Here is a 13343-nt window from a genome sequence, read left to right on the forward strand (position 1 = left end):
GAAAACACTACTACTTATACTTAATTGAGATCGAAGTGAAGGTCAGGATGAAACAAATGAAACACGGGATGTAAAGAAGTTTATTATTATTAGTAAGAAAATTTTGTTTTTAGTAAAAAGGATCGTTTTGCTTCGCTTACATTTGCATCGATTAGTTCAGAGAAGATAATACATTATTGTTTTCATGCCTCACTCAAATTATTACACTAACAATAAATAATACCTTGACGCACTGGCTAAGTCGTATCGAATGCTGAGCGAATTTTTAAAAAATAAATATATAAGCTCGGCCAGCAGGCAGTCTGCGCGGTAGTGTGACAGGCGCTAAGCCGCTAACGACAAGAGGAGTGCCTTGCCTACGCAGCAATGAGGTATCGACGGATTATCGCTACGAGTTCCGCTCGGCATTGGATACACTTACTGTCACCAATTATTACAAAAAATCGTAAAACTAAATATAATTGTATCTATTTGTCTTAATTTATAACTTAATATTCGTAACAACCAGGTCCCCATAAAACTATCAATACATTAAATATGTTTAAATGTTACCTCTAATATAAAATATTATTCTATTTATATTTGCAGAATTTGTGTGCGGGACAGATTAATATTTATTTATTGTATTCATCAAATCTGAGGAATATCCAATACTGCGATGAGAATACTTTTAAGTAGACCGGGCAGCAAAATAAATATCCTATATCGATGAACATTGCATTTATTTTGTTTTTTATTTCATGAAAATTCAACCCATTGTTTACGACCACAACTACCACTGATTAAAAAAATAAAGTAATTTAAATCACTGAAATTGCTTGAAAACTCAGTTTTCTTGTGTTTATACGCTATTCATTTACAATAAATAAAATATACACCTATATTTACGTATCAATGATGCAGAGTGTGAAGTACACACTCCAAAAATAAATTATTTTGAAAAAAAAAACTATTACCATCATAAAAAAAATAATTATCCTGAAAAGTGTTCTACGCTATACGTTTTATAATCCTTTGCTGCAAGAAAGCAGACAACCACGTTACCCAGTGTTGTGCACAATCTTTAAACTGACCTAAGTGCACGAAACTGAAAGCATTGCTATCAGAACATGAAATGATAAAAATAAAAAATCCTAACCAACGGAACTTCAAACTGTATTATGGTATCCTTAAGCACTAAGAGTCACACCTTTAGTGCTGAAGGATACCATAATACACCTAAATCTTTTCAGTCAATTCACTAGCAAATCGCCTCCTTGTGGCGAAATAGACACAGCCTTGAATATATCCTCACTGCAAATATCAATATTCATATCACACAGATCATAAATAAACAGGGAAGCGAAAGTGTACCTGGACTAGTTGACAAGATGCTACGAACGATGTCAATATAAATGTAGTTCATCAAATAACTATAATTATTTTATGATGAAAAACTTTAAAAAATTGGAACAGACGAATCGGTCATAATGTATTAAAACAGTTAATCTATCCGGCGCGGGGCCCGACCGCCCGGCGTCACTTCGGTACTCAGTCAAACATCAGCTACGAATACAACTAAATAAATAATAGTTTGGTGCGATATTGCGTTGCGCGTCGCGCGTCCTTCACCTCATGGCTTACTCTATAAAAATAATTTATGATATACATTCATAAGATTACTTTAGGACTTTGAATTAAGCGTAACAATATTACATCTACCTACAATACTAAGTTTTACATAAGAGCAATAGATCCTTACTCATTTGGCTTGGGACACAATCCTTTCATAAAGATATTGTTTTTTATTTTTATTTTATGCGAATTTATTTGTTTCATAGAAAACAGTCAGTCAATTGTTGAAAGGTTGAACTTTCGTCTCGAAGTCGTCAAGCGTCAAATATAAAATAAGACTAGTGTACATTAGAGGAATTAGCCGACAGTATACATTACATTGTACGCATTGAAGAGACACAATAATATACACAAAGGACTTGGCGTCACAGGTGTGCGTCGTGCCCGTGCGCTACAGGTCGGCGTGCGGCAGCAGCGTGTGGCGCCGGTCGTGGTGCAGCTGGCGCGCCGCGGCGGCGTGCCGCGCCAGCCAGCCCGCCAGCTCGCCGCTGTCGCACTGCACGCGCGGCCGCCGCAGCGCCTCGCCCGCGCCCGCGCCCGCGCCGCGCACGCCCAGCTCCACGAACCACGCGCCCTCCGCCAGCACCGCCGTGCACGACACCAGGTTGCTGCCGGCCAGCGGAACTCGTTAGGCCGTGCGCGCGGCGGGGCGGCGGGAGCCCGCGGGGACGTACCTGAGATGCGTCTCCATGACGACCTGCGGCGGGCCGTGCTTGCACGTGACGATGCGCAGGTACGTGTCGGAGAGCAGCGCGCGGATGTCGTGCGGCGTGTCGCGCACCGTGCGGTACGCCAGGAAGCGCTCGTCAGGCTCGCGCGCCGGCAGCGCCAGCAGCAGCGCCGCGCCCTCCGCCAGCGCGGGGCAGTACCGCGGCAGCGGCGCCGCGCCCCCCGCGCCGCCCGCCGCCAGGCGTGGGGCCCGGGCGCGCCGGGGGGCCCCGCCGGCCCGACGCGACGTCTCGCGAAGTGCCGCCGCCGTCTCCGCCGCCAGGTCCAGCACACCGATCACTGGCTTGGTGACGGTGCCCACGAGCCCCTTGCCGACGCCGGCCAGGAAGCCCGCCATGCCCTCGGCCGCCGCGCCCTCGTAGCTGTGCTTCACCAGCGACGTCATGCCGCCTGCAAGAATGCCCACGGGTGAGACGGGGCCGCGAGGGGGCAGGGGGCGAGGCGGCGAGCGCGCCACTCACCCAGTATGCCGAGGCCGAGGCCGCGGAAGCCGGCGGCGAGGTGCGCGCCGGCGGCGGCCGAGCGGATGCGGCGGCGCGTCTCCTCGTGCGCCTCGTCGCCCACGACGCGCTCCAGCCCGTCTCCCAGCGTTTCTACAGCGGCAGGAGAGTTAACACCAGTTCTGCATATCTGTGCACGGCGAATCGACGCTCCGATCGAAGCTACGCAGGGACCGTTACCTGTGACTTTGGCGGCGGAGTTAGATATTCCGTGGGTGACATTTTTGAACAGAGCCCCCACGTTTCCCTCGAGCAGCAATCCCGACACCCCCTCGGATACGTCCGCCACGAAGCCCAACGGGTTACCGAGGAAGTCCACTGACCCCAAAATCTTTGCCGCCTGCCATTTCAACTCCTAAAAAAAGTAAAATGCAGTGAGTGGACGACACCTCGCGAAAGTCGCGCCGGTATCGACGCGTAGTGTAGTACTGACGTCCTTGAAGTGTCGCAGCAGCTGGCGCGCGAGGCCGGCGGCGCTGTCGAAGGCGTGCGTGCGCACGAAGGGCTCCAGCTCCACGGCCGCGTCCTCGAAGCGGATGAACGTCAGCCCGAGCCGGCGCTTCAGCGCGCTCAGCTCGCCCTCCAGCTTGTTGGCCGTGAACATCGACAGGCGGATCTGCGCGGGACACGCGATCGACAATTGAGCTCAAACATGTGTGTGTACATCGGCACGCGACAGCTCATCGGCTGGCGAGTGGCGGCGGTGTACCTGACTCGGAATGATCTTGATGAGCGCAAAGTAGTATCTCGTTGCATGCAGCGCAGTGAGCTCGTGAAGGACGCGTCGAGTTTCGTACTCTGCCTCGTCGGGCTCCTCCGCCGCCTCCATGCCCTCCGGGGCCTCGCCGCCGCCCTCCACCCACGACCAGACCAGGAGGATCAGTCTGTGGGTACACTCATTCGTAATGGATGGAAAAAGTTTTCGATAAATTAGGGAGCAGAGACTCGCCCGCTCCACACATAAAAAAATATCGATCGAACCTCTCGTCCAGTCGCACGGCGACCGGGCGCAGCGCCACGATCAGGTGCGTGAAGTACACCGCGTTGTAGTGCGGCGGAGCGGCCGTCAGCTCCAGCGACACGTGCAGCGCCGGCACCGACGCGCCGTCGTCCAGGCAGTGCAGCAGCACCGGGCTCGGCGTGCTCGTCAGCTGCGGAAAGCATAGATCGTACACTCGCAGTCGCGACGAACAGTGCGACGCGGATGAACCAATCGTAGATCTGATAGCGACCTGGTTGTCCCACTGCATGGAGTCGACGGACAGCGCCAGGTGCGCGCTGCCGGGCGCGCGCGCCGCCGTGAGGCGCAGGCGCGAGAACTGCGCGAACAGCAGCTCGGCCGGCGGCCAGCGCGCCACCAGCGACAGCGACACCGACGCCAGCGACACCGACAGCCCCCACTCGCGCGCCGCCTCCTCCTCGCGCGGCCCCGCCTCCGCGCGCGCGCGCTCCGCCTGCGGACGCAGAGCGTTACCGGTCGACCAATCGAACTCGTAGTCGCTCACAGCGGGGAATGTATCGAACGTTAAGCGCAATCCGTTTGATTGCGCTAACGACCGACTTACCGGGTCCGCCTGGTCCCGGATGCGCACGAGCCTCGTGGGCCCGTCGGCGTCGAGCGACACGGTGAGGCGACCGGAGCCCGGGCGCAGCGTGCGCCACTGCAGCGCGTGCTCGGGCGGCACGGGGCCCGTCCACGGGCCCGACAGGCCCAGCACCACGCGCCCGCCTGCACGCGAACGGAAACGTTACGGACGCAGGCTCGCCCACTGAGTCATTTCGAGCCAAAACCGTATCACACTCCGCTGAGCGGTTTACAATAATTTAGCGGATGCAGACATAAACAAGAAGCGCCTTCGTTTCACACTACTCATTATATGGAGTGTGGCGTTACCGGGCGCGAGCCCCATGAGGCCGTTCTCGGGCTGCACGCAGAGGTTGGCGTGCGCGCAGGCCATGCGCGCGGCGGGCGGCGCGTGCGCGTGCGCGGCGGGCACGAGGCGCCACGCCTGCGTGGAGGCGCGGCGCGGGTCGGCGCGGCGCAGCACCAGCGCCGCCGCGCGCCCCGGCCGCGGCGCCGCCTCCTCGATGTCCAGCACCTGCGCCGGCCGCGGGGCCTCCGAGTTTAGTATTTCCCTTTAACTGTCGTCGATCGAAAATCTGACAAAAAAAGTTGCGGACCATAGCGTGCGGCGAGAGCGTGCAGTCGTCGCTGAGCGCGTCGGTGGGTTGCGGCGGCGAGCTGCCCTCGTGCAGCAGCTGCGAGCCCGGCCCGCGCCGCCACAGCTGGCTCCTGCGACGATTGCGTACAGTAAAAATCAGGTGGACCGGCGAAACCATCGGTTCCATCGATAAAAGTTAAAATCGCACCTGTCCCCGTAGCGCTTCCGCGCCAGCTGTACGCGAGTCGAGCCCATGGGCACCTCGAGCACTAGAACACCCTCGTCCTCGCCGGCGCCGCCCTCCTGCTTGCCGTCACTACTAGGATTTGCAATGTTCTCGAATTTTAAATATTGTTACTGTTAACATATGCGTATTTCTAAGGCATACTTTATGTCCTTATGACTTTTGAAATTTTACAACTCGCTTACGTCAAAATAAAAAAATCTAAATCAAAATAAACTTTATTTAAGTAGGCTTTTACAAGCACTTTTGAATTGTCATTTTACAATTAAGTGAAGCTACCACCTGTTCGGAAAGTAGATTCTACCGAGAAGAACCGGCAAGAAACTCAGTAGTTACTCTTTTTTAACATTTAAAAAATACAGTCATGTTAATTAAATACAATTATTTCAGTTAATGTATCCTGCTTGGAAGTCAACAGGTATTAACTCCACGCTTTTTTATCATCTATAAAATCTTGTATTGAATAATATGCTTTTTCTACCAATGTATTTTTTACAAACGATTTGAATTTACTAAACGGCAAAGTTAAAAATGTCTGCGGAATTTTATTATAGAAACGGATACCTTGCCCCAAGAAAGAGTTATTGACTTTGCGGAGTCGGAAACTTGGCGTTATAAGCTTATGCTTACTCCTAGTGCATATACAATAATTATCACTGATTTTATTAAAGTGAATATACATAATATTGTTGTAAATATATTGCGACGCAACAGTGAGTATTCCTACTTTGTTAAAAACATCCCGAAGGGAGTCTTTAGCTCCAAGATTATAAAGTATCAGTATATCATAATCAGGAGAGTCATCAATGGATCTACAAAATATATACCTGGCGGCGCCGGCGGCCGGGGCGGTGGCGGCGAAGGCCACGTATATGAAGTTCTGGTAGAGCAGCGTGTGCTCGTCGTGCAGCGCGGCGAGCGGCAGCGCCAGGCGCGGGCCGCCCGGCGCGCGCAGCGCCAGCGCCGCGGCGCCCTCGGGCTCCGGCAGCGCCCAGCGCGCGCGCCCGCCCGCGCCCACCACGCACTCCTCCGTGCAGCCCACCTGCGCCCAGCTTGGCTTAGCTTGCGTAGCTTCCACACTCAAGGTATCATTAAAAGATTACACTTCTGATGAAAATTTTTGAGGGCAGAGATATATGAGAAGAAAATAGCAAAAGGAAGTCTGGTAAAAAGATTTCACATTAAAGACGATATGGAAACGATCGGTGAACCTGGTGGAACATGATGGCGACGGGCGAGAAGTTGTCGATGCGCAGCGGCGGAGGTTCCGCGCGCGTCGCACTCAGCACCACCAGCAGCGCCGCGCCCTGCGCCACCACCTCCACGCGCAGCAGCTGGTACGAGCCGCCGCTCTCCCTGCGCACACAGGCCGCGTCAGACGCGTCGGCGGCGCGGCCCGCCCCGCCCGCCGCGCCCGCCGCGCCCTACCTGCAGGCGACGTGCAGGCTGCGCGCGGCGTCGATGCGGAACCCGCCCGACCAGGCGGTGAGCGCGCGCGGGTGCGCGTGCGGCGGCGCGGGCTCGGCCAGCACGCGCACGCACAGCAGCTGCTCGCGCTCCCAGCGCGCCCAGTGCCACGGCAGGTAGCAGCCCGTCACCGCCGACACGTGCGTCGCTATCGCGCCGGGGTCGTTCTGACGGTCATCACAATGGCTAATCTTGAAGAATTGCCATACGAAAAATATGTTAAATTTCTACCCACTACGTCTTAATACAACTATACAAGCGATGATACGAGCATGCGATGAGAGCACATCGACGGCCTGACGTCGAAGTTCTAACTCTACTCCGAAGCTAAGCGGCATGAAAGAATAGCATATTCACGAGCGTCGTCGCGGTGCACTTCTGCGCGAACTGCAGGCAGTACGGCGTGTTGTTGTGCAGCTGGTAGCGCGGGGTGAGCGTGACGATGTTGGTGCGCCGGTAGCGGCCGCGGCCCGACCGCACCGACACGCCCACCGCGAACGAGCGCTCGCCCTCGGCGCCGCGGCTCTCCAGGCGCTTCACCGTCACGCCGGGGCCCAGCCCGAACGGCGAGCACCACTGCACAGGGAACGTCACGTGAGTGGGGGCGGAGGGGAGGAGCCGGCTCTCTCAGAGCGCAGCCTACCTCGGCGGAGGCGGCCAGGCCGGAGCCCAGGCGCGCGCTGACGGTGGGCCCGTCGCCGTCGGCGAAGGCGAAGGGCAGCGGCGCCACCATGCGCGCCAGCTCGTGCTCCGCGAACTGCCCCGCCGCCTCGCCGCCGCCCTCCGCGCGGAACACGAGCGGCAGCCCCGTGCGGTTCACCAGCCAGTACGCGGCCGACACCGACACCTGTGAACCCAAGTTCGAATATTTCGCAGTTTGTAAACCCAATGAAGGAGTCCATTGGACATACAAAGATTAAAATTTGATAATACCTTTTTCGAATTAGTACCTTAATTCCGTCGGTTTTCTTGACGGTGACTCTCGCATTGAGATACAGTCTGCGCCCCCGCAGGTCGCGCAGCTTCAGCCGCGCAGAGAACGATCCCGCACTGGCGGCGCCGCCCACGCTCAACGCGGTCGACCAGGCGAACCCTTCCAGCTTCACGCTCAGCTCCACGCCCTCTTCGACGTTCACCTGTGCGTGAGATGCCTTTATACTAGGTCATTAAAAATAAGCATAATTTGAGTAAATTTAACGTTTCCATTTTGTTATCAAATTGTACAAACAAAAAATTACCCTAACCTTTACACCCACCCTCTAATTATAGATGTCAACTAAATTATGTTAGTTCATGAATATATACAATAAAGTAACTAATAAATTTGTGGTACTTGGTTCTAAACCAACGATATTAAAAAAAATACAACTGTATTTAGAATCGCAGTTTTTATGTCAATTTACATATAATTCCATCCGAAGAAAGTAATAGATAGTGATTAGCTGAAAAGTTATTATTATAATAATTCAACGCTTATTTATCGTCTGCATAATCTTGCGCCAAATAATAGATCACCAATATATTTTTTACAGATGTTTTAAATTTATGAAACGGCAAAGTTAAAAATATCTGTGGAATTTTATTATAGAAACGAATACCTTGCCCCAAGAAGGATTTATTGGCTTTGCGGAGTCACATACGATTACTATATTTTACGAGTTAGGAAATGAACCCGTGTCCAAACTTGTTATATAGCACGGTTTTTCGTAGTTCAAATCATCGTTCTTCTCACACAAATTTTAATTCACCTAAAATGCCAAACTAACGGAAGAACATCGACAAGATGGTTTCGAGTTAATTCTCGTTAGAAAGAAGATAGATTTTCACCTCACCGAGAAAAAGTTACCTGCGACAACATCTTTATTAACAAATTTAAAAAATTTCACACCGGCAACCGAGTAACTACGGAGCACTAATCAATATTTCTATTACAAAAGAGTAATACAGATACAAATGTTTAGGAGTGAAGATAGCTTGTGCATAGCACTCTAGTTTATGTATCTTCGCAACGCACTGGCGACTGTAGTCACGAAATGGCGAGGATCGATATCGTGTTATGAATTTCCATTGTTTAATCAAACCAGCAGTACATAATGGCAGGTATAAAACGCAACCTGGTGGAAGGGCTGCGTGCCGGCGGGCGCCAGCGTGCCCGAGACCTGGTCGGCGCGGTACTGCAGCTCCAGCGGCAACAAGTTCTCCAGCCGCAGCGCCGGCACCAGCGTCAGCGTGTGCCCGGCCAGCAGCTCGCCGCGGTCCGGCGGAAACCGCTCGCGCACTATCGCGCAGCAAAACCTGGATTTGACGTACATTTGGCTCTGTAATACTTTTGCCGAAGTCATCTATTAAATTAATATTCACAAATATTAGATTGACATCGACGATTTCAACGGACAGACGTTGCGTTGTTTAGTCAATGTGCTACTTGCACCGCCGACAGTCCATCATAGTATTGTTTAAGAATTGAAATCGGTGATTCAATGAGTTTAGGCGCACTGTGATAGTCGCTTCGATACCAGCTCACTGTGAATATACAGGCGGGGGCAAAGTGAATTCGCTTTTTTATTAACATATTAACACAAATAGCTCTCTTGCATGTCATAGATTATAATACCTATAGACGTAGTCGTGCGGCGCGCGACACTCGATGTGCAGCAGAGCGCGCTCGGCCGCCGACGCGGCGGCGCGCCAGTCCACGGCGGCGGGCGCCAGCACGGGCGCCGGCGCCGTCTGCGCGCGCACCAGCGGCCGCGCCCACACCGCGCCCGCGCGCGCCGCCAGCGGCGCCGCCCAGCGCGCGCCCGCCGCCACCTGCGCGCTGCGCGAGCCGCCGCCGCTCCACGGGCCTGCGCGGGCACGGCCGGAGTGTATGAGCCGATAAGCGGTACTCGTCGTTAAGCGCAATTAATGACATATTGAAATTTCCTAATAGTAACGAATCTATTTAAAAGCATTACGAGAGCTAGTGTATTAGACAAGCTAAATAAAAAATGATTAGTTCTAGGCGAGACAACGTGTACAAATGAATCACTAAATAGTAGCGCAATGGAATCTAGGACGACAGAGACTACAAGACGAGAGCGTCATCACCGCAGTTGACAAATATGGGCGTGGCGGGCGGCGCGCGCGCGGGCGAGAGTGCGCCGAGCGCGCCGCGACGCTGCAGCGCGGCGCACGCGGCGCGCACGTGCGCGTGCACCGCGCCCGCGGCCCAGCGCCCTACACACGCCGCGCGTTACCGGGGCCCGTGTCCGCCGCACCGCCCCGATACGGCGGACACGTCGATAGCTCCTGACTGCCTCAGGTTATACAAAGAAGCACCGACCGACTACTTACGTCAAATATTACGTAGTAATCGTAGAAATAATCATATTGCCCAGTAAAGTGATTTTTTCCTCATAATATGTTTTGGAGCATTTATTTGCATTTTTATGTAGAAATCGTCTCAAAATGATGGAAAGATGAATACACATAAATGAAACCCATATTTCTCAAATGCGATATATTAAAAGTTTAATCGAGAAGACTGTAGAGATAAGTTGAGAAGTAAAGCAGCACTCACCGGACGAGGCGGCGGGCGCGCGGTCGAGACGCAGCTCCACGGGGTGCGGCAGCTTGTTGATCAGCTGCAGCGCCGACCGCACCGTCACCAGCTTCCGCGCCGAGCCCTCCAACGAAACCTCCAGCACCAGGCGCGCCTCCGTTCCGGACTTCTGCGCGCGCAGAGACAGAGACACGGGTCACGCACGTTCGGCTACCGCTGGTCGCGGTCGGTCGCGGTCGGTCGCGGTCGGTCGCGGCGCACTCACCGCGTGCGTGATGTGGCGGAAGAAGACGCCGACGCGGTCGACGCACACGGGGTCGGGCGGCGCCCAGCCGTCCACGCTGAGCACGAGGCGGTGCAGCGGCGCGGGCGCGTGCTGCGAGTCGCGCGCGCGCCCGCGCCGCGCGCCGAACGAGAACGGCTCCGTGTCGCCGGCGCGCACGCACACCCACGAGTCGTCCGGCGGCCCGCGCCGCTCCTCGCCGCTCTCGCGCACTCTGGCCGCACACGCACTCGCTTTCACATCAACCCACGACTCATTCTGTGTTCACTTAAGCGTGCAAGCGCCATGAATACAGAAACAATGTCTACTTGTAACCCGCTTATCATTGACGCTCCCAATAATTCTCCCACTAATTCTTCTCGATTACGCACTTAGCGAAAACTAATTATATGTTATGACAGCAACTGCTTAGTTGAAACTTCACCAATATCCTGTGTGCATATGAATGGGGTGAAGAACTCACTCGTCCGAGGCGGTCGTGAGTGTAGTGAACCACAGTCGCTGCCCGGTGAGGTTCCGGAGCGCATAGGGTACGAAAGGTGATCGTCGTCGATGGCCCGCCGGGCTACTCTTTGGAGACTGCTCCGACGTCGCCGTCTACACGATAGAAACGATCGCTTTAAGCAGTCATGGTACATTGAGGTAGGCAGGTAGGTCTCCCTCAGTGTACAGTGGGACATCAGACGGTAGCCGTCGCTGTACCTGCGGCGCGTAGTAGTCGGCGGTCCAGTTGGTGCGCACGAGGCGCACGAGGTCGACGAGCGCGGACGTGAGGTTGGTGTCGAGCGAGTCCGCCGAGCGCACGTCGAGCTGCACGCGCGCCAGCGCCAGCCCGCTCGACAGCGTGTACTCCCAGCGACTCTCGAACCTGCGCACGTCGCCACATTATGTACCTTCCTATCGACCTTTCGGATTATTGCCTTGTAATCAACGTGACTTGTCTCGATAAATTGAATCTACTTTATTAAAGAATTCAACCAGTTAAGCATCTATTACCAAACATTTAAGGTTTGTGCACAATGACATATGTAAATGTTTATTGCAGTAATGATGACATAAACGTTTTACTGTCGGTGTCTATGTTTTGTTGGTAGCGAATATAAATAATTAAATAAATAAAATAATAAAAATGTTTTATTGCGGACAACTTTAATCCATAAAATTGTTAGTAAATAGGAAATAATTTAAAAACTTATATCTATGTTAGTAGCTATATAACAATTAATAATTTAAAACTAAAAAAGACGTTGTTCTCTGTGTCATTTGGCTGATCAGCGGACAGTCTCCGCTGTTGGCAATTTCGCTCAGTACACTGTAGCTGTTGCCACGCACTTTGTTTAGCAATGAAGCGGTTTTCTGCAGAACGATTGCGTCAAAGCTGTCCACATTTACCAGCGCAAACATCGCAGATGCGCTTCAGAAGCGCGGCAGCCGCAAGAGTGCTCTGAACGCATTATTATATTGAGTACGCAGGGCACTGTAGGCCTTTTTAGTACTATCAGTCCATAGACTACACGAATATAATGATATACAATAGGCTTTGAAAAGCGTGATTTTGACAGTATCAGTGCAGCGTCCAAATCTATGTACCAGCATGGTTGCTCTGACCGACAGTGCCCTACGTTCTCTCTCAATATCTTCATCATCTTTAAGGCTGTCAGTAACGATGTGTCGCAGATATTTAAATTTATACACTCTCTCCAGAGGTGCGTTACAAAGTGTAATGGGAGGAACCACTTTAGGACATTTGCTGCCAGCCTTAAACACCATGAACTGCGACTTTTTGGTATAATTATTATTAGTATTGTATTAAAATACACTTGCGTTACCTCCACGGCTCGATGACGGGCTCCCAACCGGAGAGTATGCGATTGTAGTAGTCGGCGCTCAGCTGCGCGCGCAGGCGGCCGCCCCCCGCCCCCACACGGGCTCCGCTCTCACCCGCACTGCCCGCCACCACCACCGCGCCGGCGCCGCTCGACGGCGTCGACACGAGCAGCGGGTCCTCGAACGACTCCTCCACCTTGCGCAAATCCTAATCGAAACGAGGTCTCGTTACCCGAACGGTTCGACTGCTCCTATTCTCCGTAGATTTTGTAGATGGTCACTTTAACTCACTTGCTCCAAATGTAAGTCGTTCAGCGAGACCTCCAGGAGCGGCACGTCGGAGTCCAGGCAGTCGTCTATCACGCACAGCGTCACGCACTCCGCATCGACCTGCAGCGACGTGACATTACAGAGAGGCGCGCGTGCGGCGGGCGGCGCGGCGGGCGGGCGGCGCGTACCTGCACGGCGCGCAGCGGCCAGAAGGCGGCGCGGGCGTGCGCGGGGGCGCGCGCGGGCGGCGCGGTGCGCAGCCAGCGCGGACGCGCGCCGCACACGCGCTCGGGCGCGCTGCGCATATGCACGCTGTTGGCGGGCGCGTCGCCCGGCTCCTCCTCGGCTTTACCTGTGGCGATGGGGCTTGTGTCAATTGGCGGCCCTCATGAGACTAATTTTATTCTTTAATTCCTTTTGTTAAAAAAATACAGTGGTCCCCCTGTTATTTGATAATAATTTTGCAAAGTATAAAAAATCTTTATATTCGTACTATGTATCCTGAAGTACCGAAACAAAAATGATAAAGGGAGGTAAATACCTGAGAGTGCGGCTCTAGCCTGCGCGGGGAGTGACTGCAGCATGGCAGCGAACATGCGCATATCGTGGTAGGAGAGACGCAGGTTCAAGGTGCCCATAGCGATCTATAAAGTAAGATACATTGTAAGCATTTGTCACGTGAACATTCTGCAGGCGAATGGGG

The 13343-nt window shown here is 53.3% G+C and overlaps 1 protein-coding gene across 1 annotated transcript in view; it reads right to left on the reverse strand.

Annotated features, from left to right (window-relative positions):
* Positions 1 to 71: 71 nt before the first annotated feature.
* LOC124533543 (vacuolar protein sorting-associated protein 13D) overlaps positions 72 to 13343 on the reverse strand; it is a 38058-nt gene continuing 24786 nt past the window's right edge. The window contains exons 40-67 of the mRNA XM_047108899.1: positions 13182 to 13284; positions 12829 to 12992; positions 12662 to 12760; positions 12373 to 12578; positions 11246 to 11411; positions 11007 to 11140; positions 10526 to 10757; positions 10279 to 10429; positions 9331 to 9562; positions 8831 to 9011; positions 7667 to 7852; positions 7360 to 7563; positions 7074 to 7292; positions 6678 to 6883; positions 6461 to 6605; positions 6077 to 6291; positions 5214 to 5324; positions 5025 to 5136; positions 4738 to 4942; positions 4409 to 4572; positions 4076 to 4297; positions 3825 to 3994; positions 3553 to 3727; positions 3277 to 3459; positions 3024 to 3198; positions 2805 to 2936; positions 2289 to 2733; positions 72 to 2222 (exon numbers count right to left, since the gene is read on the reverse strand). Coding sequence (XP_046964855.1) covers positions 2006 to 2222; positions 2289 to 2733; positions 2805 to 2936; positions 3024 to 3198; positions 3277 to 3459; positions 3553 to 3727; positions 3825 to 3994; positions 4076 to 4297; positions 4409 to 4572; positions 4738 to 4942; positions 5025 to 5136; positions 5214 to 5324; positions 6077 to 6291; positions 6461 to 6605; positions 6678 to 6883; positions 7074 to 7292; positions 7360 to 7563; positions 7667 to 7852; positions 8831 to 9011; positions 9331 to 9562; positions 10279 to 10429; positions 10526 to 10757; positions 11007 to 11140; positions 11246 to 11411; positions 12373 to 12578; positions 12662 to 12760; positions 12829 to 12992; positions 13182 to 13284 — 5154 coding nt within the window. The 3' untranslated portion in view covers positions 72 to 2005. The remainder of the gene's footprint in view (positions 2223 to 2288; positions 2734 to 2804; positions 2937 to 3023; positions 3199 to 3276; positions 3460 to 3552; positions 3728 to 3824; positions 3995 to 4075; positions 4298 to 4408; positions 4573 to 4737; positions 4943 to 5024; positions 5137 to 5213; positions 5325 to 6076; positions 6292 to 6460; positions 6606 to 6677; positions 6884 to 7073; positions 7293 to 7359; positions 7564 to 7666; positions 7853 to 8830; positions 9012 to 9330; positions 9563 to 10278; positions 10430 to 10525; positions 10758 to 11006; positions 11141 to 11245; positions 11412 to 12372; positions 12579 to 12661; positions 12761 to 12828; positions 12993 to 13181; positions 13285 to 13343) is intronic.

The sequence above is a fragment of the Vanessa cardui genome, chromosome 11, assembly GCF_905220365.1.
Source record: "Vanessa cardui chromosome 11, ilVanCard2.1, whole genome shotgun sequence".
NCBI lineage: Eukaryota > Metazoa > Arthropoda > Insecta > Lepidoptera > Nymphalidae > Vanessa > Vanessa cardui.